The sequence below is a fragment of the Pholcus phalangioides genome, unplaced genomic scaffold (assembly GCF_987345545.1).
Source record: "Pholcus phalangioides strain wild (caught in Gottingen) unplaced genomic scaffold, Ppha-v1.0 ptg000015l_1, whole genome shotgun sequence".
Classification (NCBI taxonomy): domain Eukaryota; kingdom Metazoa; phylum Arthropoda; class Arachnida; order Araneae; family Pholcidae; genus Pholcus; species Pholcus phalangioides.
The window spans coordinates 65,541,149-65,567,542 of record NW_028301608.1 but is presented as its reverse complement, the minus strand read 5'-3'; the positions used below and the strand labels follow the sequence as shown (position 1 = coordinate 65,567,542).

General features: G+C 35.2%; 1 protein-coding gene across 1 annotated transcript in view; it reads right to left on the bottom strand.

The window, feature by feature from the left end:
• The window catches only part of LOC149076529 (monocarboxylate transporter 10-like), a 33,764-nt gene extending 7,370 nt beyond the window's left edge, over positions 1-26,394 (bottom strand). The window contains exons 1-5 of the mRNA XM_089244112.1: positions 25,360-26,394; positions 2,033-2,394; positions 1,797-1,919; positions 1,507-1,629; positions 291-431 (exon numbers count right to left, since the gene is read on the bottom strand). Of these exons, the coding sequence (XP_089100238.1) occupies positions 291-431; positions 1,507-1,629; positions 1,797-1,919; positions 2,033-2,394; positions 25,360-25,666 (1,056 nt within the window). The 5' untranslated portion in view covers positions 25,667-26,394. The remainder of the gene's footprint in view (positions 1-290; positions 432-1,506; positions 1,630-1,796; positions 1,920-2,032; positions 2,395-25,359) is intronic.

Genomic DNA, 26,394 nt, shown 5'->3' with positions numbered 1-26,394 from the left:
GCGGAATTTCTAACGAATAGGTATATGCCAGAATGTGTGTGCATGTGCTATGAAACTATGAGATAAAGTTTGTTTCTGTATAATTCTTGTTATGTAGTGCTACCATCTGCCGTTCGATATTTCGAACAATGGCAGTCCAATCTGCGACTGTTCCTATGCTAGAGTTAGCGCGGAGAAATGCTTTCCAGAAAACTGAAGAAAAAGACCGTGAATATAAGAAAACCACGAATATGAAATCCGCTAACACCGAGGGCTGACTGATGATGATAACAAATTAAATTTGTGTTTACCTGCTGCAAGAATATCCTGTTCACAGACGGGAAATCGGCTAGTTTACCAAAGATGATTCTTCCAATACCGGAAGAAAGTCCAATGCAAGTGACTAGCACTTCACCGTTCGCTTCCGGTAGAATGTCTTTGACATGTTGTACCTTGAAGAAATATTCAGGAATTAACTAAATGAAACAAGAACATACACGCATAACACAAAGCAAATCCGTAGCGAGCCTCCCCCCTCCCCCCCCGAAATGTTTGAAAATGACTGGTTTTTATGGAATGATATGGTTAAGTCTATTGTTCGGTCATTTTGATCACAAACCAGAAAACAAGACATTTCTGGCTACGGTCCTGACACAAGGATCACTGTTTCCAAATAATATGCCCTGACAAGGTTCTACAAGTGTCTCGTAGGCTAGGGTTTTTCATTTTGAGGAACCCCCAGATCAGGACTTAGGGTGGGATTTGTCCTATTTTTTATGATTATTGGTCTTCTAATGAATTTATAGTATAAAAAAAAGCACGTGGTTCTCATAGCTCGTTCTTCTGAGCTGTGGAGTCCTGTCTGCCTTCCTTTTGTCAAAGTCTTGACCAGGATTGATTTTTAGCGTTAAAAAAATGAAGGATCACTTTTACAGGGACGTATGCAGGATTTTGATCCTGCATAACCTCTCCTTGGTTACCGACTTTTCCAAAAGGCATTTAAATGAACAGATATTGATTAAAATAGCATATAAAGCTGTTTTCTTTCGATATTTTAGTTTTTTTTTTGTTTTTGCTACCATATTTAAAAATATTTTAAATTTTTGATGGGAGGTTCATGCCCCCCCCCCCCCCCCACCCTGCGTTCACCTCTGCATCTTTCAATTGCCCTGTTTCAGAATTTTTCTATCTTTTTCACCTCAGCCTCTTTGAATAACCAGTTTGACGCGTACTAGTCCTCTTTGAGAGGCTTAATTTTACATTTTAAACAATAATAATGACATTGATTTCCAGCAACGATTTCGTGGCACTTTAAGATGCCACAAAAAGTGCCTAGAGGTATTTGGAGTTCTAATTCTATTCCCAATGGGGCCACGAATGTACAATGTACAGACACGAGTTAGGTGGATAGTGAGAAAGAATTTTCTTTTCCCTTAGTTTCCTCGTATTAATTAATTCGCTAAAACGAACATTCATACGAAATCGTATATGAAATACTGCGTCTTATGCTGCCTGAACCATACGTACCAAGTGGACATATGGAACGAAGTACCCGAACAGAGCAGTTGGTATGGCAAAAACCCACAAGAGATATTTCTTATTCCTCCATATCGACGTATCTAGCATCGAGGAGCAAAACCTTGAACATTTCTGAAAAATAAAAAATGGGACGAATTTCATAAAAAAATTCTCAAAATAAGATGCAATATTTTTGTCCAATTCAAACATTAGGCAACATATCGATTAGTTTCTAGTGTCTTCTTGTATTTGCACAAGACAAGCAGCGCCACAAGTTAATGGTGTAATTGATCATTTACCCCTTGTTCTGGATTATCTTCAGAGAAACTCTCATCGGAATCAGTTATTCTTTGGTGTTGTACGAGAAGTGGGCGGAACGTTAAAGCACAAAGCATCAAAGACGACATCATCGCTGCCAAAATCTAAAAAGTATGAAATTGAAAAATGAAAGAGATGATTACACAAAAGGCTTCCATTGCTAAATCAAATAGCATGTTAAATCGACGTTATTGAAGGGGTACGTTTTGTTACTCGCCTGCAACGTTGTGTCCAGATCAATCTCTTCCAGAAGGTGACTAAGTAGCAGAGGCATGACCATAGTGAAGACCGAGCTGCCAGCAGTGACGATGCCGTTCACGAGTCCGACTCTGCGGCGGAAGTAGTGGCCCAATATCACTAGGGACGGCGTGTAGGCCAGCGACGCCCCGGAACCCAAGAGGACGCCGTACGTAATGTACATGAGCTCCAGACTGGTCACGAAGGAACTGATGAGCATACCCATGGTGGCCAGAAATCCTCCCAGGAATGCGGTCCGCCTAATGCCAAACTTGTCAGTGAGTATGCTGGCAACTGGGGACAACAGGAACGTCATACCGATTGAGACGGAGCCTACCCATGCTGTAAACGAAAATAGTATGTGTTGTAAGATTATGCCAATGTATAAATACGCATTTCATACATAGTATTTCATTTACATTTTCCATAATTTGTATTAAATATTTTATATTCTGTTTTCTGCTTTGTATCTATATAAGAGACAATAACCCATTTGAAGATGATGCCACTCTTCGCTATCACTACGAAGGTTTCGACAACTGGTTGAAGCAAAGATTCCCTCGACCAACTTTTTTCAATAGACCAACCACACCCAATTCATCTATGGAAATCATAATTCCTTACCCAGAGCTCGACTTTGACGGGGAAGGGTGCCTGTGACAAAGCAATTATGAGGGTCATGGCAACGGAATGTGAAGTCTTTGTTTTGTTTGTTTTTCGAAAAATCTGGTATAATGATACTTTTCAATAATGACGTTAATTTTTTTCCCTTCAAGTTTTAGTGTTCCAATGCAAAAGCTATTTTGATCGAGGGTTAGTCTAGAGCAGCGGTCTTGAACGCATTGCCCGTGTGTTCAACACCGGTCAACCTGTGTTCCGTTGAGCTCGATAACGTGTGTAGTATAGCTTATTGGTCCAGGAGCCTCCTCGATAAAATGTCAAATGTTGTCCACGCTGTGTCAACGGTTAAAGGCGTCTGTCTAGACTAGTGATTTCCATAATGTGTTCAGTAAGAGGTTGCTAGTGGTCCACGAGATGTGTTTCACAATAAATGAGAAATTTATAATAGAATTTAATAGTCAATTTCGGTGTAGCGAAGAGGGTCTTCGGTTCCCTAGTGCTTAATGGAGGGATGCTCTTGTAAGTTGTGATTGAAAAACTTTCTAGATTAATTCTGGAAACCTTCTGAAAAAAAATTCGATCAATGTTTCCGCAGTTGGTGATATCAGTCCCTGATGGACACCGGAACAGACCGCGGATGGTATTTTTCACCGGTACAATGTGAATTTCTATAGATTTACTACAATTTTTTTTTAAATTATTATCTTTTATCCGAGGATGATGTCACTCTCCGCTATCCATAAAGAATGTTTTAACAGCTGACTGATGCGAAGATAGCCAGCTGTTAAAACCCTTTGTATAGTATCTTTTAGTTCGATTCCATGCTCAATCTTTTTCATCAACTAAACCCCTTGGTACATATCGTTCCCCCTCATGCCAGAAGCACGAATGTGTAATGTCCTTGGGAAAAAAAATAACGTCAGTGAAAAATAATGTTTGAATGTTACCCATCTACCCATCTTTTTTTATGGAAGTTATTTTCCTAAAATGTTTTGTAACATGTGTTTCAATAGCGATAAACATTCACGTTTTAGGCAAAACTTAGCAAAATAAAGTTTCCAACCAGCGGATAAGAAAAAAGGGAAAATCTTTGCATTTGTGCTTCTGGCATGAAGGGAAGGTTTACGAAGTTACCATCTAATTGATTATTCTCTGTTCTGTTAACGTGCGTTATGTGCCCGTAAACTCAGTAGTAACAAAGTATTAAACAAAGTAGATCTTCATTTCCCAAAATATTAGAGGAATCCTAAACAAATATAGAGTATAACAGTTTTTTTTTCTTTTTTTCGTCCAAAATCTACTGAGTTCCGCGTGAAAAAAAAAATCCTTCGCATTTTATTTTTTATTTATTTTTTGGCAATATTTATTTATAACCTTCCATGCGAATAAAATAAACAAGTCTTCTATTTGGAAAATGTTATTTATCTATTAGTGGACTTTATCCGTCATTGACCACAGTTTCTTCTTTTTCTTCTCGCACTTCAGACACCTGATGACACTTGAAGGAATGAAGAAACTGAGATTTCGATCAGTGGAAAAGAAAGAAAGAAAAGTGGAAATATCTGCAACATCGATTTTATTTTTCCATCTTCTTCAACCATCTGAAAATTCTTGAAGTAGGAGATGACGACAGACACATTGATCACTATCGCTTATTATCCATTCAGATGAAGCTTTCTCGTAGTATATAGTAGTATATCCCTTGTGAATCTGAACACTTGGAACAAATTTCGCAATTTTGCGAATTCCAGTCATCTTTTTTCCCATGGTGAAACCAGACGTTTTTCTCAGAATTTGCAGAAAATGTTTGAATAGAAAGCAAATTCTTCACTGCAATAGTATAAGCCACTGCTGGCAAATCTATGCTTACGAGCATGAAGTCGTTGACTAAATTTCAACTACAGTATTGTCTGTCACATACAGTACTCTGTCACGTACTCTTTTTTATCAAGATGTTTCAGTGAATATTAAAGACTGATAAAAAAGGTATTTCAGTGTTTTTAAGCAAAAAAACTGCACAATTTCAAAAAAAGTCACACCCACTTCCACACACACTATTTACTTCTATTTCTATTAATAATTTTATATTTCTTCAAATGTAGTAGAAAGAGAGAAATCGTTGTATAAAAATTTCTCTCGTCACACACAGGTGATTATATGGGAAACTATAAAAATAAAATATTTGTGTGGATCCTCGCGTGACAAAATTCGATTTATCAAAAATTCCGTTTTCTCTTTTAAACCAAAAGAAATTCACGCCGTAACATTCGAATGAGAATTCAAGGCTTGAAGTTCTAAATATCAATGATTGAATCATATTCAAGGATTAAGGTTCTATAGATTTTCCAGTTTTTAACGTATTAAAATGACAAATTCTCTATATGTATTAATACAGTGATCATAAAAAATGAAGTAAAAGACAAGAATATCAATCTACGGTGGATTTGCATTCAAATGTTAAGTGGCAAATTTCTTTTGCTGCAATAGAGAGAGAGGCGTAAATTTCTTTTTTTGATATTTTTCTGATTCGGGTCACGTGAACATTGGTTTTTTTTAAATATTTCTGCGAAAAAATCACTTCATAGGAATGAAAATGTATAACAACTCAGTTTCAAATCTATTGACATTTTTTTAATACTTTATTTTAGAATAAAACATAAAATTTTCATTTTTTTTTCACTTCCTGTCGATGAAACAGCTCGTATACATACTAACAACAGTGGAAATAAAAGCAATTTATGATTACTTAGAATGACACGGATACATAAAACTGTTATGATATTAATGGGGGAAGTATCGAAGAATATATTTATACTATGACAGAAAAAATTTAGTTTCTGTAATATGGCAATAATAAATAAGTATTATCAATTATCATAAATTCCGAACAAAAATAATGGTTTACAGATGATAATCATGCGTTTTATAATTAATTCTACTTTTACTACTTCCAGAGTGAATGTTATCATTAGAAAAAGAATTTATTTCAATGAATAAATATCAGATCTTTTAATTAGTCATATTTTTTTTGTCATATTTTAAATGATTATAGAGAAATCCCTTTACTAAGCACCAGTCTGACAGAAAGTCGTTGAACTCTTAATTATATTTCATATCGAACGTTATCAGGCAACAAATAATCAGTTGGCAAAGCCTGTCTCACATCCCTTTTTTCTTTTCTCATAAAAATATTTTGCACCACTGAGATAGATATCCGAAATCAATATATGGGTCAGTAATTACAAAAGAATCTCAGACGGTGGCGTTTCTTCCGGAAAAGTTCAAAAGTCTTGTTTATAATTGGGAAAAAAATAGATTTTTTATTTCCGTAAACTAATAAATTTTCTATTGCACCCACTTTTTCTTTTATAATCAAAGGAAAATAACGATCTGATCGACCTTTCTCTCAAAACCCAAAGATGATCAAACAGATATTTTGAATTAGTGCTAAAAGTGCATCCCTTAATTGGACACGTGAGAATAGCGGAAACTGAAATAGTAATCAGTGAAATGTGTGGAATCATCTGGAAATTCACCCTTAAATTTTCAAGTTTCTACCCTATTTTAATTATTCTATAAAAGAAAAAAATTATAACTTTTTTTTGTAATGCATATCAAAATGCAGTTCATAAATGTATGTTATGCAATGTTCCGTGTTCCCATAATTTTTTTTCGGGGAAATTCGTGAGCGTAATATCGGGTCACTGCATAAGCCCGAAGGCTGGCAAATCCTAGGTTTTACCGGGAAAATCTAGAATTTACCGAAGAGATCTGGTAAAAGCCCAAAATGGAAACGTTTTTAAATATCTTTAAAAAAAGTCATTCAGTAGAGAGCAGGCAGTTTATCAACACGATACTTACATAGCAATCTTCAGTTCAAAATATGGAAGACAGAAGACATGTAGAGGCAGTCGACAAAAACACGAAACAAGCACAAGTGCGACAGCATTGTTAAGGCTACACGTACACTCATAACGCACATTCTGGCATTTAACAGTTCGTTGGAAATTTCGCAGAGTAATGTGTTCGAGGTGCATGTACAGTTAAGTAGTAATATGTTTATTATTAATTAATAATAATTATTATTTTTTCATAACACGTAGGTTCAGTCATGCATAGAATTATAATCAATAAGTAATTATAATTAACACAAAATCAATGAATAATATTAATTTATCGACGTGTTTAGTATTGAGTAGAAATGGCTGAGAATTAATTAATAAAAAATCCATAAGAAACACATACGATCACTGAATAAAAGAAAAGGGGCTCCGCCGGTTTCGCTAATCGGTTGTGTACAGGCCCAAAATTAGAACGTTCACGAGTATTTTTCGAGAGAGATTTTTACCTCTGTTTCCCTAGATGGCAGCACCACTAGAACACGAAAAAATCATAACTCTGACAACATCAATACGTTAGGGCCCCCAAATAAGACCAGAACACACATTCCGGCATATACAATTTGTTGGAGATTCTCCCGAGGAATGTTAACGAGTTGCATAAACGGCCAACTAGTAATAATGCTTCGGCGAATTTCAAGTTTTAGAGGTATGTACCTAGGATTGGCCGCCATTCGGGCTTTTATCGTAACATCAGCAATATGGATTTGAAAAATGATTTGCTTTCTTCCAAGCAACGTATTCAAGTTGATATGAAATTAATATCAAAAAGTAAATATGTTTGGTAAATATGAAAGTAAAGCATGCATTTCTTACTACTCACTGTTAATTGAATTCTCAATCAACGAAATCTAGCCTCTTTGGCCCAAAGTTTTGGTCAATGTCACTAGTTGTACTATTTTTATATCAAATTTCAAAAATAAGATTGATGTTGTCTAATAGGAGAGAGAAAAAAAATTCACGTAGTATATAGAGTGGCATTGACCAAACATTTGGCCTAACTAATTTATTTCCGTCTACGGAAGCAGGTTGGAAACGAATTACATAATGATATACTTATGCATATAATCAACAGAAAATATATAAATATCTTCTATCCACGGAAAAAAAAAGAATAAAACAAAATATGTATGTATGTATGTATATATATATATATATATATATATATATGTATATATATAGCGTTAACCTTGACGCCGTGAATATGATATGCAAGGAAGGTAAACAACTTTTCGTTTCAAAATATCCAAGGAAAACAGATAAAGGTGAAAAAGTGCACTTGGTACCCGTCTTTTTTCTTCTCCTTTTCTACAGTACATTCCGTGCATTAATTTTTTTATATATCGTTGAGATGAGTTGTTGCCATGATGGCTCAGTTTAAAGCTTGACGCTTAAAATTTCATAGAATCTCTCCCTGATTGATTTAAAGAATAAACTTTATAACACATTCAAGAATAACAGACTGAAATTATTAAAACTTAAAAAAATTTTAAATGATTCACTAACCTTTTAAATCAGGTTAGTTAATATAATTTCAAATGAACTTTTGTATAGTTTCAATTAAATTTAGAGCAAAGAAGCAATTGAAGGAACAACAACGCGCATCTCCAGCTCAAGTCTGCTGATGAAAGTAGACAACATCTACCTATACATTTTTTTTTCCCGAATTACCATAATTTCCTGCGTATAATCCGGTCATGTGAATACTGCATTTGCTACTTTGAGGATAAAATGCCATCGTATAATTCGCGTATTCACAACTTTCATAATTATTTATGAAATATTCAGGAACATATATATGTGTATATATATATATATATATAGAAGGAATGTCATATATGATTTAAAAAAGAGGATTTTTCCAGTCGCATGTCTATAAGCCTCTCGCTTGCTGGACGAGCGCGCGAGACCACTACGCGACAGAAACAACGAACCTCTATCCTTAAAGCTTATGTGCTATGCGGGATTGGACATGCACAGTTATGTCTAACTCCCCGTTAAAAAGTCTCGCCATAGAGAGCAACAGGCCTACAATAGTATAAATATTAAATCACCACACTTTACTCCCTTTACATTTGAAATATAGATGGTAGCACTGAAAAAATCAGTCACAATACTATAAATGCACTCAGACTGTTAGGTACACACGCTCACACCTCCGGCGCAACTCATTCGGTGGTAAATTGCCCATGGCAGTGGACCTGAGTTGTGCTCGGTTTGAAAGAAAGAAAGTCAGACCTAACTCAGTAAATTACTGATAATTTTTGTCACTATTCATACGAAAATTTTAATAGCTGACTGATGCGAAGATGGATTCAGGACTGGAAATTCAACTGCCTCTGTAGCGTAGTGGCCTAGCGCACCCGCTCGACATGAGGGGGAGGATGGTCGAGGTAGTTGAAATTCCTTTTCTGAATTCATCTTCGCACCAGCCAGCAGTTAAAACCTTCGTATAAATAGGAAAACAGTGACATCTTCAAATTAAAAAAAAGAAAACGTATCGTTGATTATGAAATTACCGTAATTTTTTTACTATAATCAGCGCATGCAAGTTTCTAGTTTCTACCATCTATAAATACATTATTGGACACGTACCTCGTACACATTCCTCTGCGGATTTTCTGGGAAATCGATACATGCCGGTATTTGTGGCCCTAACGTATTTATGTTGCCAGAGTTATACATGTAATGTATCGTGTTCTGATGGTGTTGCCATCTGTTTTTCATAATCTGAAATGAAAATGGCGGATGCCTGAATTTTTTAGTTTATGTAAGGCGTTGAATGTCTACCAGCGCTCGGTTTAGAGACTTTTTTTCATATAGGAGACTTCGCCAACTCTGTAGCAATAAAATGTCAAGGAATTAAAAGGGATTGGTTACGTTTTCACACAGAAAATTTTTCGATTCTTCTCACATCTGTGCATCGTCTGTTACACTTCAAGAAAATTATTTTGTGGGAATTATTTATGGTCATTTTATTTGTCTTTTAGAAAATAAATCCGAATAATACATGGCGGTCTATAATACGTCCTAAGAAAGAGGATTATACGCGGGAAAAAGCGGTATTACCACGTATGTAAATAGTTTCTGTAGCGAGTATTACATCGGATAACGATTGCATCCATTGTTTCGAGTCCATCGGTTATCTCAAGCGACTTTTCCTCTGTGACAAGAATTCGTGGAACATTGTTGCTCGACAGTTGACGTATTTCTTACGTTGCAAGCTAACATTTTCCTCGTTTTCCATAGACAACGTCCTCATTATAATAGTTTCATCTTTGTAACATAGCTCGGGGACATTGGAACTATATTTAGGAACACGTGATCACCATTAGATCGAGAAGACTTCCGAGTATGCGGCATGAATGTGTGCATGCATACGTGCATCAATTAAGTGAAAGGGGCGTTGTCCACCAGAAACCACTCGATCAGTTAGCTATTCGAGGGACAGAAACCTCGGATATGATTCGCACACACACACCCCTTTCCCTTGAACAACCAACTGCCCGTTTTCCCAAGATGAATTCCGTAGAAATGACTCACTAGATTTTATCTAATTACCTCGAAGATAATAACTTGCCGGGACCAGAACGCCTTCATCAGAAACTCATCGTCTTAACATCCATTCATTATTTTAATGGTCGAAGGAGAGGGGAGGGATGAGAGTTCACTGTCATTATTATGGTTTAATAATTCCTTTATGTAGATAAAAGAAGGTTATTTTTATACTCTCTCTCGAGAAGGTATTTACTAGTATGCAGTACGATTGTCTAATCGATTGATCGATTTCTCAGGAGATCAACGAAAATACACTTGTCATATCGATTGAGATCAAGCTCGTTTCATATCACAAGCTCAAATACGTTATAAATTCATCTGGAGATTGCACAGAAACTGGTGAATTCAAGAAAGTGTAGAAAAGGCTGTGAAACCAAAAAATAAAAGCCACGATCCAATCAGTTTTATCAACCTCCACCTTCTCTGAATAATTAAGGAGTGGAATATCAGAGAGAGGGAGATAGAAGACAGGAACTGCCAGATTTCTTAAACTGAAACACGAGGCACGTTTTTTTTGCTCTAGGAGTCAAATTTAAAGTTGGATGGCAGCACCTACTGGCATGTACAATAACGCAAACTTGACAGAACTCTTGTCGAAACTTGCTTTCCTCTGTCTGCAAAGACTCAATAATGACTGGATTTTCAATACTTTTCTGATTCGATCGATCGAATGTGAGAGTATAAGATCGTTTTCACAACTGACTAGTTTCTTTGTTCCTCTGACAGTAAACAACGATAAGTTGCTGTGTGGTCATTGTGACAGATTTGCATCGCGAGGACCAGGGTTCGAACTCCATCGACGGCACGGCGGTGGTCAGCTGTAGTTGGTTTCCTGTGGTTCCCATTCGTTCCCAACTTCGAGGAGAATGTGAGTCGATCAAGCCTGAAAAAGTCTAATCACAGAGAGCAACAGAATCTAAAACGGTGAAAATACAAAATATTATGTTTCACTAATAGTTTGAAAAATAGGTGGCAGCACTAAAGTTCACGCACAATACTAGCCACGCAATCAGACTGCTACACATGCACACTTCCAGCACAACTCAATCGGTAGCGAATTGCCTGTGAACGACTCGGTTTGAAAAAAAGTGTGATCAATGATAACAAATCCATTCAATGACTGTGAGCACATTTAGTTGGTAGTGAGAGAGATTCATATATTGTATAGTTGTTGACTCTCCATTATCAAGTAATTTGGTTGTTGACTTTCAATGTCTGTTCAATATCAACTGTCAATCAACAACGTAATCCTTGTGTTCCTGCTGTTATTTACGTTTCATAAAATTTTTTATTTCTCGATTAATAACTCAAGAGCAGATTCTCAAACTTCTTTGCTCTACCAGCCTCCCCCCCCCCATCCATTTTTTTTTCTCATCACGCCCTAAGCCAGCCCATAGGATCCTGAATTATATATACATTTATATTTATATATATACATTTTATTGCCCCCTTACACCGTTGCATCACTCTCCCTCCTTCCCCAAGAGTTGATATCGCTCATTTTAGAAAACCCTGAATTAGAGTATGAAAGATTTCTTCTTAGCTGTCATTTAAACTTGTCGAAGTGCTAAAAAATGAACTCGTAAACTGTTATATCAATAATTGAAACTTTCATTTCATTCGTTGTTGCTCTAAAACTTGAAACACGGTATAAACAACTCCCCAAAAACATTTTTGGGGCAACCTGGATATTTGTTTGAAATACGATCGGGACGTCTACAACTTCGAGTAAATAACAAATTATGTTTAGAGGTCTTATAAAAAATAAAAGTCGATAAAATTTTTAATGCGTCTCTTTAATTCTACAGCTCCAATGTGACCCTTTTGTTCTGGCAAAAGGAACAAACAATCCCTTAAATGCAATAACAGACACTAAATAATACGTAATATATTTCTAATTGCATATTTGAGTTACGAAATTGACGAATGCGCAATTACTCGGATCCTGGCGCGAGTGGAACAGCCAAGGTAGAGTATTCGTAAACGAGTCGAAAAATAAAGTCAAATAAGAGTTGAGCAAAAATATGTGTGTGTGTGTGTGTGTGTACCAAGGAAATCAACAACGTAGTATTTCAGAATGTGAGTAAACAACCATGAAAACAGCCAATGTTTTTTTGTATATTTTCAGTGTTCTGCCGCCTTTGCTTTTTATTTGATAATTACACAAGGTGAACGTGTTTATTTTCCTTGCTCTCTCTTCTTTTGGGAGTGTTATGTGTATTAGTTGATAACTTGAATTACGAAGAAGAGAGAGAGAAAGGAAAAGGTGGATCGAAAGTTTGTTGATTCTTTGATGTTCAAGAGTCGAAGCACGTACTCGAATCCTTCGCGGTGTCGACGAGCTAGCCTTGACAATCGCATGTCTTCGCAGACTAAAGTATGACGAGCGCTAAGTTTTAGTTAGTCGGAATTGCCAAAATTTATTGCATCTGGCTGGGCAGGTTGATTATGTAATTAAATTTCCGTTTTCAAAATGGTCTGAAGAAGAACTACAGGTCAGAATGTTTTGAAGTTTTTGGTCGAAACTTGTGAGGCAATGGAATTTTATTTGGTGAAGGAGAAATAAATAAGTTGCAAAATCTGCCGCTGTGGGAAGGAGAGAAGAGTCAACACACATTGCATGTGTACGTTCAATTGCTTAAATTAACGGCTCTGAAACTTTTACTAGGCCATGGCCTCTCCCCCATCCTCCTGCAGCAGGGCCCCTAGGCTATGATCTTTCATGGAACTCCAGACAAGACTTTTCACAGGCCTCTCTACGGTGAAGTTATAGTGTGAAAAAGCAAAAAATGGTAAGAATCGTCCTAGGCTCCCGGGCTGGAACCCTGTCAGCCGCACCTTGGGGGGGGGGGGGAGACTCTACCCGTGGCTCCCAAGAATAGTCAAGAAAAGAACCATTTCAAAGCATTTAACAGCGACACATCAATATCGCCAGCTCATCTAACAAAGTTTAGTGACGCCTCTAGGATTCGCGACGCATACTTTGAGTACCAGTGGCCTAAATTTTGTAAATTTGCGTAGTAACAGTACAGAAACAAACACCCGATCTGTTGTTTTGTAATACTATTCTGAGATTTCAGTTAAAATCAAAATACAAAGATCATATAAAACATTTAATAATATCACACACTAAAAACTTATTAAATGTTTATTAATTTTTTATAGCTTCTCGCCGTAATCAAACACCAACGGTCCCACCCCCGGGGGCAAATTCTTTTGCTATTTGCATTTATGTATTCAACAAAATTGGATTTTTCTCACAAAAACTAACGAGAAAATGCCAAATAAGAAACGCTAGTTCTTATTTTCAGACCATTTTAAAATTGGAACGTAAATTAGTTATAATCACCTTATATATTGATGCAATTAGTTCATATAGGCTGCTTTTTACTTTTAAACCGTACATCACCCAGGCTCTCTAGACATTCGTCAATTTTAGCCATTGTTTCAGTTAAGGGATTGGACGGTGTAGGAGAACTTTATTTTTGATGTGCATAAAAAAAATTACATACATAAAAAAAAGCAAAAAGTAAAAAAAAAAAACACTTGCAACACATACAGAGTTTACAAAAGGAAATAGAAAAAAAAAACCATAATTATTTACAAATATACACAACTCAAATTGCAGGGGATTCCGGCAGGTGAGTGAGTGAGTTCTCAAGATTGATATATCTGCTGTGTAACGTGAGAACTCATGCGCCATATTTTACTCAAAATGGATAGATGAATCCATTTTAACAAAATCACGGTATTTAAATATTCAGCCATAATGAAATATATTTTTTGCAGGGAAGAAGTTTGCATAATAGAGAATCTTCAAATGGTTTGAGTGCCGGGGCGTAAACCAGGAAACAAAGAGCATGTCAGGGAGGAGCGTTCATTTAGTTTCCCCCCCCCCCCCTCCAAAAAAAAAAAAGAAAGTAATAAACAGTACCACGACCTAAATGCCTGATTGGAAAGAAAAAATTTAAGTATATAAGCATCTTTCTAGGAAATTATCACTCAATATCCAATGTAACGCAAAACTGACCGAATTCACAGATTTAGGCATCTTACCTAATTGCTGCCAATAACATTAGACTAGAAGAATTTCAACGGAAATGATTATTAATGAATGAAGAATGACCTTCACATAGGAGACAGCAATCAATTCACGGAAACACATTCTTCAATTATCACTTAATTATGGATCATTAATGGCTTCATTCTGAACCCAATTTCATGCACACGTACATTTTAAACGCCGAAACTTCCTGTTCAATGCGTTTATGATGAGAATATAACACAGATTCTCTTAGAGCAACATTGCAATAATTTTCAGTTCAGTTTCGGGTTCCCACGCGGTATAATCAGTGTGCAACTTCACATGAAAGTAATCAGAGAACACGAAAAAAAAAGAAAAAAGAAATGTATTCAGGGTGCAATTTTACAGAGAAATGAAATTTAATGTAATCCGTGAGAATAAGTTATTTTTGGTATGTATTCCTTTTTTCCCCCCTTGATTGTTATACAAGGAAAGAGATTTAAATTTTCCTTATGTTCACCCGTCAATCATAAGCTCGAAAAAATTGACAGTTATTTCATTCAACTCACAATACAATTACGGTTTCAAACGAGCATTTGTACCATTACTAGCTAGAACGCTCATCTTTGGAGGAAAGATTGTGCATTTGGGCCTTTTTTTATACTTAGAAGTTATACAAATGTTTTATTTTTTTCCTACATTGAAATTTACAGCTTGCTCAGCGTAACGGTGGTTCATGCTAATGGAACAGAACAGCTATTAGAAAACACCATCTATAGCAGATGGCCTCTACAAAATGCTCTTGACGTCACTGAACAAGGTCATCTCACCTATAGCCATTGGATATAGCAGGCCGACGCATGCGCCATCTTTACCCTTTTTTGTAGTATATCCAATGGCTATATGTGAGATGACCTTCTTCAGTGGCATTACGAGCTTCTCGCGGAGGCCTTCTGCTATAGATGTTGCCGCTTTACGGGTGTGCGACAGGTTCGGTCGCACTGGGACCCGCACTCACGGTAAATTACTGGGGTCTTTCACCGATTCTGAAATTATTTCTTCCATTAATTCTGAATTATCTCAATTTTCGATTGCGGAATTATCAAATTCTTTAATTTTCAATTTTCATTAACTCTGGAATTATTTTCTTCATTAATTCTGAATTTATTTTCTCCATTAATTCTGAATTTATTTTCTCCATTAATTCTGAATTTATTTTCTCCATTAATTCTGAATTTATTTTCTTCGTTAATCCTGAATTTATTTTGTTCATTAATTCTGAATTTTCATTAATTTCGGAATTATTTCCTTCAATTATTTTCAATTTAGCAATTACAAAAGTGGAAAAGTTTCGGGAATTCTTACTCTCATTATAGTTTAAAATTACCTTCAATGTTGAATTTTCATCAATTTTTGCACTATTTTGTGTTAATTGCATGTTCAAAATTTTCTGTATGGTTATTTCTCAGCATTCTTATATATCCTGAAATAATAGATGTCGATATTCCCCTCCCCTCAAAATATATAAAATCAGGGCAAAAAGGGTTTTTAACATTTTTGGTACCCCGAAATTGTTGAGATGCTCCTGGCCCCGCGTCTAGTAAGGACGGGCCTGTAATGGAGTCTAATCCATCGAAGAAAGTCCAACACGATCGATTAACCTAATAATATCGGAATCGTGTCATCGCCTATCTTTTTAGAATATAGTTCAAACCTGATAAGTGTTTACATATTTCCGAACATGAGATGCTATTTCAATGACGCGGAAGAGAGGAGGGGTTAATTTTATTTCGGCCTCAATGTTTCATTGTCTGGAGTCGATGCTAATTTTTAAACCTACCGCCATCCCAGATGAACTTGTCCCATTTCCGAAACTCGGTCGAAACGTCATTATGCTATTTTTGAATCTCTCGGCCTCGTGCAACGATCACGTGACATTTGTCGGGATGGTGGATACACACCCTCATGTATGTGTACTCGAGGATTGTGCGCCTCCGACTGATCGAAAATTGAACTCGTGCCCAGAACAGTTTGAGACGGATATCGCTCGAACACACACGGGAAGTCGGCAGTTTTCTGCAGTATGCTCTAACGAAAAATCGTTGCACCTTCCCCTACTGTTACGATTGCGTTGCCTATACTAGAGGAAATGCGCACTCTCTCTCTCTCTTGAATCGGTGCTCGCCGCTAGGCAAAGATAATTGAACGGATGTTTCTGTGTTTTTGTCGTGTTCTTTCTCTCCTCAGTGTGTTAAATAAAATATCGAGCACGATCATGTTTAATTTTGAGCCCGAAAAAAACTCATGAGCGTTGAAAATTTTGGCTGATATCTAAAATAAAAATCAACAATTTTAATTCTCGAAAAAAAATGAAACGTTGAAATATCTAAGAGAAGTTAGTTTTGCTTTTTCCTTTAAATTTTTGAAAAAAATTTTCTTTCCCCTCAGTGTTTGTAATATTGGCACGGAATTGTAGGCTATGTCTCCCACAAGGGCTACACATACACAAGGCTCACACAAGGTGGGGATGACAGAACTCTAACTCTGAGGACCGGAAGAGTTATTATTTTGTTTTTGTTTTTCATGCTAGAAAGTTCAACTTTGAGTGCTGCCCTCTGATGAAAGCCCCAAAGTTCATATTCATCATATTTTAAACTCAAAACTTTTACAATCCTTTAAGTTGAGGGTTTAACTCTCTGAAGTCGAAAGAAAAAAAAAAATCTAAAATGAGAAAAAGCAACTTACACATTTGTGGCGCCGTGGTCTGAAACGGATAAAAGCTAATTCACCAGATGAACCAATCATTAAGCCAGTGAATTCAAGTTATAGCGAGAATCCTTCTTATCGCAAAGAATTAGGTAAAATGAGCCACGGAATTTGTTAAAAAAAGATTGAACCAAGTATTTTGTTTAACCCCCTTATTTACTGACGGTACTTTGAAGTACCAGATTGGATAACTTGTTATGTACTTCTCAATTGTTTGAGAAAACATATTTTTTTAAATCGGAGCAAAATTGATCTACCAAATAAAACTCTTACTTAATAATTATTTATTATTATCGTTATATATATATATCTCAAAAAAGATGCAATTTTCGAGAAAAAAGTACACTGGAATTTATGAATGAGAATCATAAGCGTTTGATAATTTATTGTAATACTTCATCTTCCACATTATAAAAGTAGAATAAAAAGAAAATGATATTATTATATATATGAAGTGTTACAATAAATTATCAAACTTAATCTTAACTTAACATCTTATGATTCTCATTCATAAATTCCAGTGTACTTTTTTCTCGAAAATTGCTCATAATTTTTATGTGCATAATTTAGTTACATTGTGCTGATTTTTGGAGTTATAATCCAATGACAATCAATAAACGAATAGGAACAATAAAAATATTTATATGAACTATTAATACCAATGTTTTATGACTTTGGGAGTCCCCCATTCTCAATAGGATGTATGGCAATCATATTTCACGAAAAACAATTGCAATTAACAATTAAGGTGAAAAAAAGAGTGTTTGTGCCCTTGAACTTTATCACCATCACCGCGATAGTTTATTTTATACCGTACCAGATGCTTTATTTTGATTATAGAATTACATGAATTTTTCGTCTATCTTATTCGTTTTTTTTAATTCGCGTAAGAAAGCTTAAGTATGTTTCCTGTGTTTCATTCCCATAAACGAAAGTGATAAAGGATGGCATATGATCTTTCGATTAGTCAAATGCGAAGGCCGTTTTGTCTTCACTTTTGTCTCAAGCACTTAATTATCAATGTTCTTTTGTTGACAGATTGGCAATTCTAAAGGGTGTAAGATTAAAAAAAACCCGTTGAAACGTATATTACGTCTCATTTCATCATCGTCATTACGAGCAATTTAGAAATAATAAGTATCACTCCACCAAAGTGCTACAAATGCTGTGATAATTATTTTCATCTTCTGAATTATCGACTTTTTCACACAAAGGAAGGCACATTTCTATTTTTTCTGATAAATAAAGAGAAGCATGTAACTGAGTTAAGGGTAATTTTCTGAATAAAAAAGAAAAAAAGATGAAGGAAATAAATAGTGACCAGCCTAATAATTCTTATGAGAAAAAAGTAAAGCTTTTCTTTACTTTTTCTTCATTAATTTTCACGTTTAATATTAACCCATTATCATAGCGCTATAAATTAACTTATTTATTTTTTACAGAGTGACTGAAATCCGGAACGAAAGATCCAGGCAGAAAGAGAGGGGAAAATAAAGAATGGGTAAAGTAAGAACAAGACTAAGAGTGAAGGGAAAAAAGAAAAAGAAATGAGCGGAAAAACAAATGACAAGTACAAAGAGACAACAAAGACAAACGAAAGAGAGGGAAAAGAAAGAGATATAGAATGTGAGAGAGGAAAGACAAAGAGAAAGTGAAAGAACAAATGGAGGGACGACAAAAAGAAAAAAAGGAGACAGAGAGTGTAAGAGCATAAGAAAGAGAAAGAACAAAGAATAGAGAGAAAGAGGGAAAATGATGGGGGAAAGAAAAAGAAAGAAATAGATAGATAGATGGATAGATAGATGGATAGATAGATAGAGTGAAAGTTAATGAGAGAGAGGGATTTAGTTAGAGTGAGAGATAGAGAGGAAGAGATGAAGAGAAATTGAGAGATGGAGTGCAGTGACAGAGCGGGATATAGATACAGAGAGGGAGACTTTATGAAGAGATAGAGAATTAATAAGAGAGATAGATAGGGAGGGATAGGGAGGGAAATAGATTTGGGGAGGGGGAAGTTAGGGGTTGTGTTAGTGAGAGAGAGAAGGATATAGAGTGAGAGGGAAATAGAAAGAGAAAAAAGATAGAGTGCAAAAGTGGAGGACAGATTAATCGGGAAACAGATGAAATCGATGGCGCAAATGAAGAAAACAAGTATAGAGAGAGGGATAGATATAGAATGAATTGAGACAGACTATAGGGGAACGAAACATAAACATGGCGTCTCTAAGGGAACTTGACGAGTTTTCATGTAAATGTATACACACGCTGCTCCGCACAAACAATAACAATTTTCAGAGGAAAGAAAATACAAATGAGAGTATAGCAACGATGTCGCGAAACGCTCACATTGATTTTGTACGAGTCTCATTTGTACGAGTAATTTTACGAAATTCGAGCCGAAAAAGATTTGTAAGGAATTATTACTTCTCTCTCTGCTAAAGACTAGTAGAGACTAAGACTAAATCCCGCATTAAAAGCAAGTAAATTCAGCTTTCGACCTGACAATGAACATTTTGTTCAAGGTTTCTTCAACCGATACTATAAGCAGATTAATCTTTCCAGTTTCTCATAATCTGATCCACTTCGAGATGCCAGTGAGTCGAAGCAAGATGCGACCTCTATACCATCCTAATCTTTCTGTGAATATGTTTATTTACCCTGATCGGTCAAGGGGATTACTTTTTGCCAAACATCTACAGCAGGTTAACTAAGTCGTATAACGGAAAACTCGTGGTCAAAGATTACGAAAACGATTCTCTGCTTGAAATAAATCCTGATATAACTCAGCTGCTGATGATAAGCTTGATGAATCGAACAGCTTTGAAATTCGTTTTTAAATTACATTCGTTATTTTTTAGATGAAATATCTGACAGAGCGAGAAATCAAAAACACCCGGTTTATATAATGGAAACCAAATTTTAATTTTAAATAATAATTTGGCTAAGTTTGGTTGCCAATTCGGATAAAAATTATCGTATTCATCAAATGTTCACAGGAGCACCCACAGCATTTCACTAAAAAAGAAGAATATCGTTAAAGAAAAGAATTTCAAATATATAGTTTATGTGCGTATAGATAATTTTGAATACACTGGTTTGCAAATTTGATTGCAATTGAAACTTGTAGATGATGCCACAGTCGTTTCATTTCGCTACATCTTTCTGTGGAGAAATTAAAAAGTAATTGTTTGCAGTTAGAGTTCTCGAACGCTGTATCAGTTTGAGCAATTCATTTGTGAACCATACGCATCCATTTCAGTAGAGATATTGCAAATATGGAGGTCAGATGACAGCACCAGTATAACACGAAACAAGCATAACTCTAACAACATGTATACATCAGGGCCAAGCATTTTCACCCACGCAACCCGTTTCTGCATGTAGTAATTCGTTAGAAATTCCGCAGAGTAATGTTTACGAGGTGCATATTCGGTTGAATAGTTGTCGTAGAGACATTGCAGGAAAGTGGCTTCAAACTCCACTTCTTCACTCTTGCCAATTGATCACTAAGCAAGGCAACCATTTCGAAACAATTGTTTAGTGATTTTTCGAACAAGACAATTTCATCCACTGTTTAAAAGACATTGATCCAAGCCAGTGGTGCCATTCATCTATTCGTCAAAGTTCCAACCGATTTCACAAACTTGCGTAATTGAAATTTCTGACCTGCCTATTTAAACGAATCTTTCTGTCACCTTTTCAAGTTTAGTCATTTCAAAGTTAGGGTGTTCTTTCTGAAACACCCTATATAACTATAGAGCCGTACCAATAATATCGTTTTCTTATGTCATTATGAATCCGCATTGAACTTCGAAGCGTAAGATACATGACATAATATATATCGAAAAGGAATCTTGTTATTTTATTGAAGCTCGTATCATCAATCATTGAACGTTCGTTTGTAATTCGTTCGGGATGTATTGCTCAAGCCTCGGTATTTGATGATGGATTTGAAATGGGCAGCAACAGGAAATATGAACGCATTTTCATCTGACGAAACACACAGCCTCGATTACTGTGTGCCTAATGATCAACATAAAATAACGATATAAATGCCAGGCATAAAAGCAATTAAGAGCATCGCGTAAACAGAGTGTATTCCATCTATATAATTCCGAATGATTTTTTATGGTCTTTGGCTATGCACTCTTAACAGTGTTGTATTCAAATAGAAAAGGCTACAGCTGTTTTAGAGTGCGAAATTAATGATTGCATTTTTGATGCAGTGATAAGAAATGAAACGGATCTGAATAATTGCTGATTTCAGACATCAAACATAATTAAATTCTGTGAACATGTAAACAAAAACAAAAAAATTATCAGTTCAATAACCTAATTCGTCTTATACTACCACGTGTAAAGCTTTAAAATATTCCTCTAAAAAACTTCATGTTTTAGGCATTTGAAGGGAGAAAAATTGATAAGAAGAAGAATTTTCGTATCAATTTAAGACTTTTTCAAGTTGGCACAAACACTACTGTGAATCTTTATACTCTCTCGAAAAAATTCTGCAATCAGGAATTTCAATCTAGGCATGTCTTTCCCCCTCCCCTAAAATTCAATTTCTAAATTCAAGCAATTTTCTGACATTTTTGCATTTGTGTGTGCAGCTCACTCACGTCAAATCAATATAAGCAAAGTGAATTTTATCTGTATTCATGGCCGCACAGGATCTCATGGTAAAGTTCTTTGAATTTCTTGATTCGGATATATATTTGATTTTTCCTTGGTCACTCTACCGCAAATTTATAGTAAAAAAAAAATTAGTATTATTTTACAATAAAAAAATAGTATTATTTTGTATTAAAAAATTAGTATTATTTTACAATAAAAAATAGTATTATTTTGTATTAAAAAATTAGTATTATTTTATATTAAGAAATTAGTATTATTTTATATTAAGAAATTAGTATTATTTTATATTAAGAAATTAGTATTATTTTATAGTGAAAACCTAAAAAATATTGATTTATCCCGGAGAAAATTGAATTCCGTTTCATCGATTTTTGATTACAGGAATATGAATGTTTTGTGTCATTATCAATAAAAATAAATGACACTGATTTATCTCAATGCAATTTAAATAGTTCTTTTGATACGGAAATTGAAAATTTGATGAAAGAAAGAAAGAAAAGATGGGGGAAGGGAAGCCTTGAAGATTGCATAATTATTGATAATAAAATAATTATTGATAATATAATAGCGTAATAATATAATATTGATAATATAATCTTTAGCGTGAGCAGGATTTTCTCTTAGGGGAAAGGGGCTTTTAACTTTTTTTCCTAGCGTGGGAGTGGGATTCTTTGCTGCAAAACTAAACCACAATCTCGGTTAAAGGGGGGAAGGGGTTAAACAAATAAAACCTGCTTTTGTGTTCGCCTGTGTTTAGTATAGATGAGTGCTAGACAAATCACAAAAAAATCCATTTGCGAAAAAAATTTTTACCCGAAGAAAACGGTACAAAATAATGCCTTTTTTTTTACTTTGTCAGGGCATTGTGACCCTATCATGTTAGCAGATATGCTGCTATAAATTCCAAACATTTTGTGCTGCTCTCACCCAGGGCCGTCATTTCAACTTTTTCCAGGGGGGGGGGGGGGGGCGGCAAACATTTTATACGGGAGGGGCAAAGCACATGTACTCAATGTATGTATATATGGGCAACGCCCCCCCCCCCCCCCCCAAATGACGGGCCTGCTCTCAGCCTGCAAAAAATTTAGTAACTACACAAAGAAAATTTTAAGCGCCAATACCAAGTTTTTAGTTGCCATGGTGACCTGAGATTTGTCCGGCCGTGATTATGAGAGAAAATAGATAAATTTGTTTTACTCCATAAAACACAGTGTCTAAGATGGAGAATTTGCTGATGATGTATTCGCTTTTGTAGACAAATATTTCTTTACATGATGTCGCTCTCCACTTGTTTATGCAAGATATACAGAAGTTAGAAATCAACATCTCAAAAAATAAGCATCTTCACATACAATCCAGTTTTCTGTATATCTTGTAAATATTTATTTATTCGGGGATAATCCAATGATATATATTTAAAGATGAATCATATTTTGTAAACTTTTCATGAGTCAAACAGTGAGCGCATTACTTGTGATTATGAAAATAAGCACAAAAATTAGACTGTTTCGGCATTTTTTTGCTATTTCATAATAAATATGTTTGTTGAGTTGTCTGACTATTCTCTTCTTTTCAGTGAATTTATACAGTTGCGATAGCGTTTTCGTGCAAAACATATCACTAAAGTAAAAAGCGTGGTATTTTTACTGAAGAAGGGAATATGTATATTTTTAATTACGGCGCATTGTATTGTTAATTCTTTTATGAATAAAAAGGGAAAAAAGAGCAGAGAAATAAATAACAATAAATACAATGTGAGGAAAAACTGAATTATGAATAGAAAAAAAAAACCCGTTTTCAATATTGTACTTATAATGTTCGATTTTCTCAAAGTCATAATCTTTCTAAATGTATTTTTTCTCTTCTTTTTCCTTCGTTTTTATCAAATGTTCGATTTTTTTACCGAGTTGTTTCTAAACTTCAATTATAACTATTTCATAATATATATTTTTCTTCATGAAAACTCAGACACATGCACAGAGAATATTTATAATACAATAGTGCATTGTATGCAGTAGAGTCTGAAACATTTCTTCATAACGAACTTCTACACTAGTGACTGGCAACCCATTTTCCATTTCTAGCATGCCAATTTTATATCCCCTACACTTAGTGACACATCGATAAATAATATCATAAGCATTCCATTTATTACAGTAGATCTTGGTTAATTCGAAGTCCAAAGTTACTGGAAAAAAAATTCGAATTATCCGGATTAATCCATCCTGGAACTATAAAATGATCATCATACATTCATATAGGATGATAATTTTCAATTATTAAAATTTTATTAGTGGTTACGCAACTGTTTCTCACATTTTAATAATTTATAATTAGAATAAAATTGATCTTAGCTGCTACATTATTCGAATGTTCTGGAATCACCATCACTGCAGAATTTCTTGACCATTCTCAAAGCCTGATTTACGTAAACCTTCCTTATCATTCGTTATGAAACTGGTTTCCCAAATTTTGCTTATCATTCACACGCTATCAAAGGAATATACATGTGCACTATTTCATTAACGTTTACAATCTAAACTTTCCGTACTCTTAAATGACGACAAAAAGATTCGGATTTTGAATGTTGCACCTCGATCAGTAGGTTTGAAAATATAAATCGGTATTAAGTGGTACATAGTCTCAATGCACTCCATCATAACAATGTTTCGGAGTCACTGTTGCTTTCTTCTTAATAAACGTTTGTGTGGGATGCCATAATGCTAAAATGAGCATTAAATTACCAAAATAAAAGTAGCGAAAAAAAGAATTTAAAAATTTTTGTTAGTCTTTAAAAATTTCTTGTTTAACAACTTGATCGAGAAAGCAAAGTCTGGCTTCTTGTAGAATTTTTTTTAAACTAAATTTGTGTATGTGTGTGTGCTCATACAAAAATCATGGTTTTTCACCCTCAAACTTCAAATTATCCAAAAAAATTCGAAGAAAGTTCGAATTAACCAAGAAATTTTATCATTAAATTAGATAGAAAACTCAAGGGGAGTTCGTAAGTTCAAATTATCCAAAATTCGAATTAACAAAGTACTACTGTGTATTGTGATGATAACCTACGGAAAAATGCCATGCAGAATGTGGAAAAACACGTGTTTTTGCATATCCGTTCATTTACATAAATTCCTACCTATGGCCAACAGATGCATATATTATACATTAACGCTTTAATATTATTTAGATTAACTTTTTTTAATGCCAGGCACACCAAGCTTGAGGAATTGACACATAAGTTGCAACTAATATAGTTTTTGTTTTGCCAATGTTTTGTTTTGTTTTAAGGTACTCATCTTCGTTCCGGAGTCAGGTTCAACGGTTTTAAATAATAAATTTTACAAATAAACGCAATTGCGATAGCAAATCCATATACGTACGTGGATCAAACTCCAACGGTCCTAGTAAAGATATAGACTCTATAGTTATTTTTGGTTCCGAACTGAAGGCGTTATTTGCACCTTAATTTCATTGGTTCAAATTTCAATCAACTTAATATTGCATAGAGATAATTTTTCTATTCCCCCAGATAAGTTTACATAGGAACAATGCAAAAACCTGCAATTCCTTTATTACGAAATTTTGTTATAACGAAGTAATTTCTTTGGTTTCCTGAAGTTCGTTATAACGGGATTCGACTGTATGTTTTACTAGATTCGCTCTAAAAACATGCTCTCAAAGATACCGACTGATTCCAGAATAATCTGAAAATATATTTTTTAAATATTAATGACATTTTTTTTATGAAAGAAAATTAAATATAATGCAAATTTAATTAATCGAAATTATATGTCGACTTACATGTGACGAAAGCAGTTTCGGCGTGACTGTCGGCGAACCTGTCCTTTAATTTGACGAACAAAACTCCGAAGCAGTTCATGATACCGAAGATGGTGCCGTTGGTGATGAACGAAGCCAGGCATACGACCCAACCCCAACCGCCATCCGGAGGTTGGAAAGCGTTGCTCGCATTACCACTGTTGGGATGGTTTTTCTTGACAGGTGACGAACTCTTTGGCTTGATGATAATGCTGTTCATGTCCAGCAGCTTATCCTTAGTTTCAGGTTGGAAAGAAGATACTGGAGACGTGGTTCCGGCCTTCCCCATGATGATATTATGCGATGGCAATAGAAATTTTCTTACGGAAAAACTAGCTCTCCTCTTGCTTTGTCGTGCAATGTAATTCGATGTCTTTGGTTGGATCGGTTGTATGACTACTCAGCTGTCGATAAATCAATATATACTGCAAGTGTATTTGGTGTACTTGTAAACTAGTTCCTTGTTCGTATTTCTATATGACATTGTTGACTCGACACGTGTGTGTGGCTAATGTTTTTACGTTCTCTGGCGAGATAACGAGAAGGTTTTTCCTGTTTTTTTTTCGGATGATCTTGCAGATGTGTTCGAATCGAAGCGAGGTTGCGACGATTAAGAGGAATCAGCTGCTGGGACAGACGGAATCGGGAGATTATGGTAGAGTTTGCTGTGGTGGCAACAGGAGAAGAGACTTGCGTCTCTTTCACGTCAATCAACGATTCCACTACAGATAAGGATTTAATCTGATTGAAGATCAACACCCGTTATCCCTTGCCGAGACCTCGTTCTCATAGACGCTCTGGTGAAAGTTTCGATATCTTTCCTCCCGAGTGCGGCTTCCGAATCAGCCGGTTTCCTCAAGAGAGAAATAAAAAAATGAAAAACAAATGAAGCAAAGATATCCTTGAAAACGGTCTCTATCTTCCTAATGATGAACACTGAAGATCATGTAATGAAAACTCTCACTGACTGCAGTATTTGAAGGGTTTTTTTTTTCTCTTCTCTCTTCTTTTTCCTTT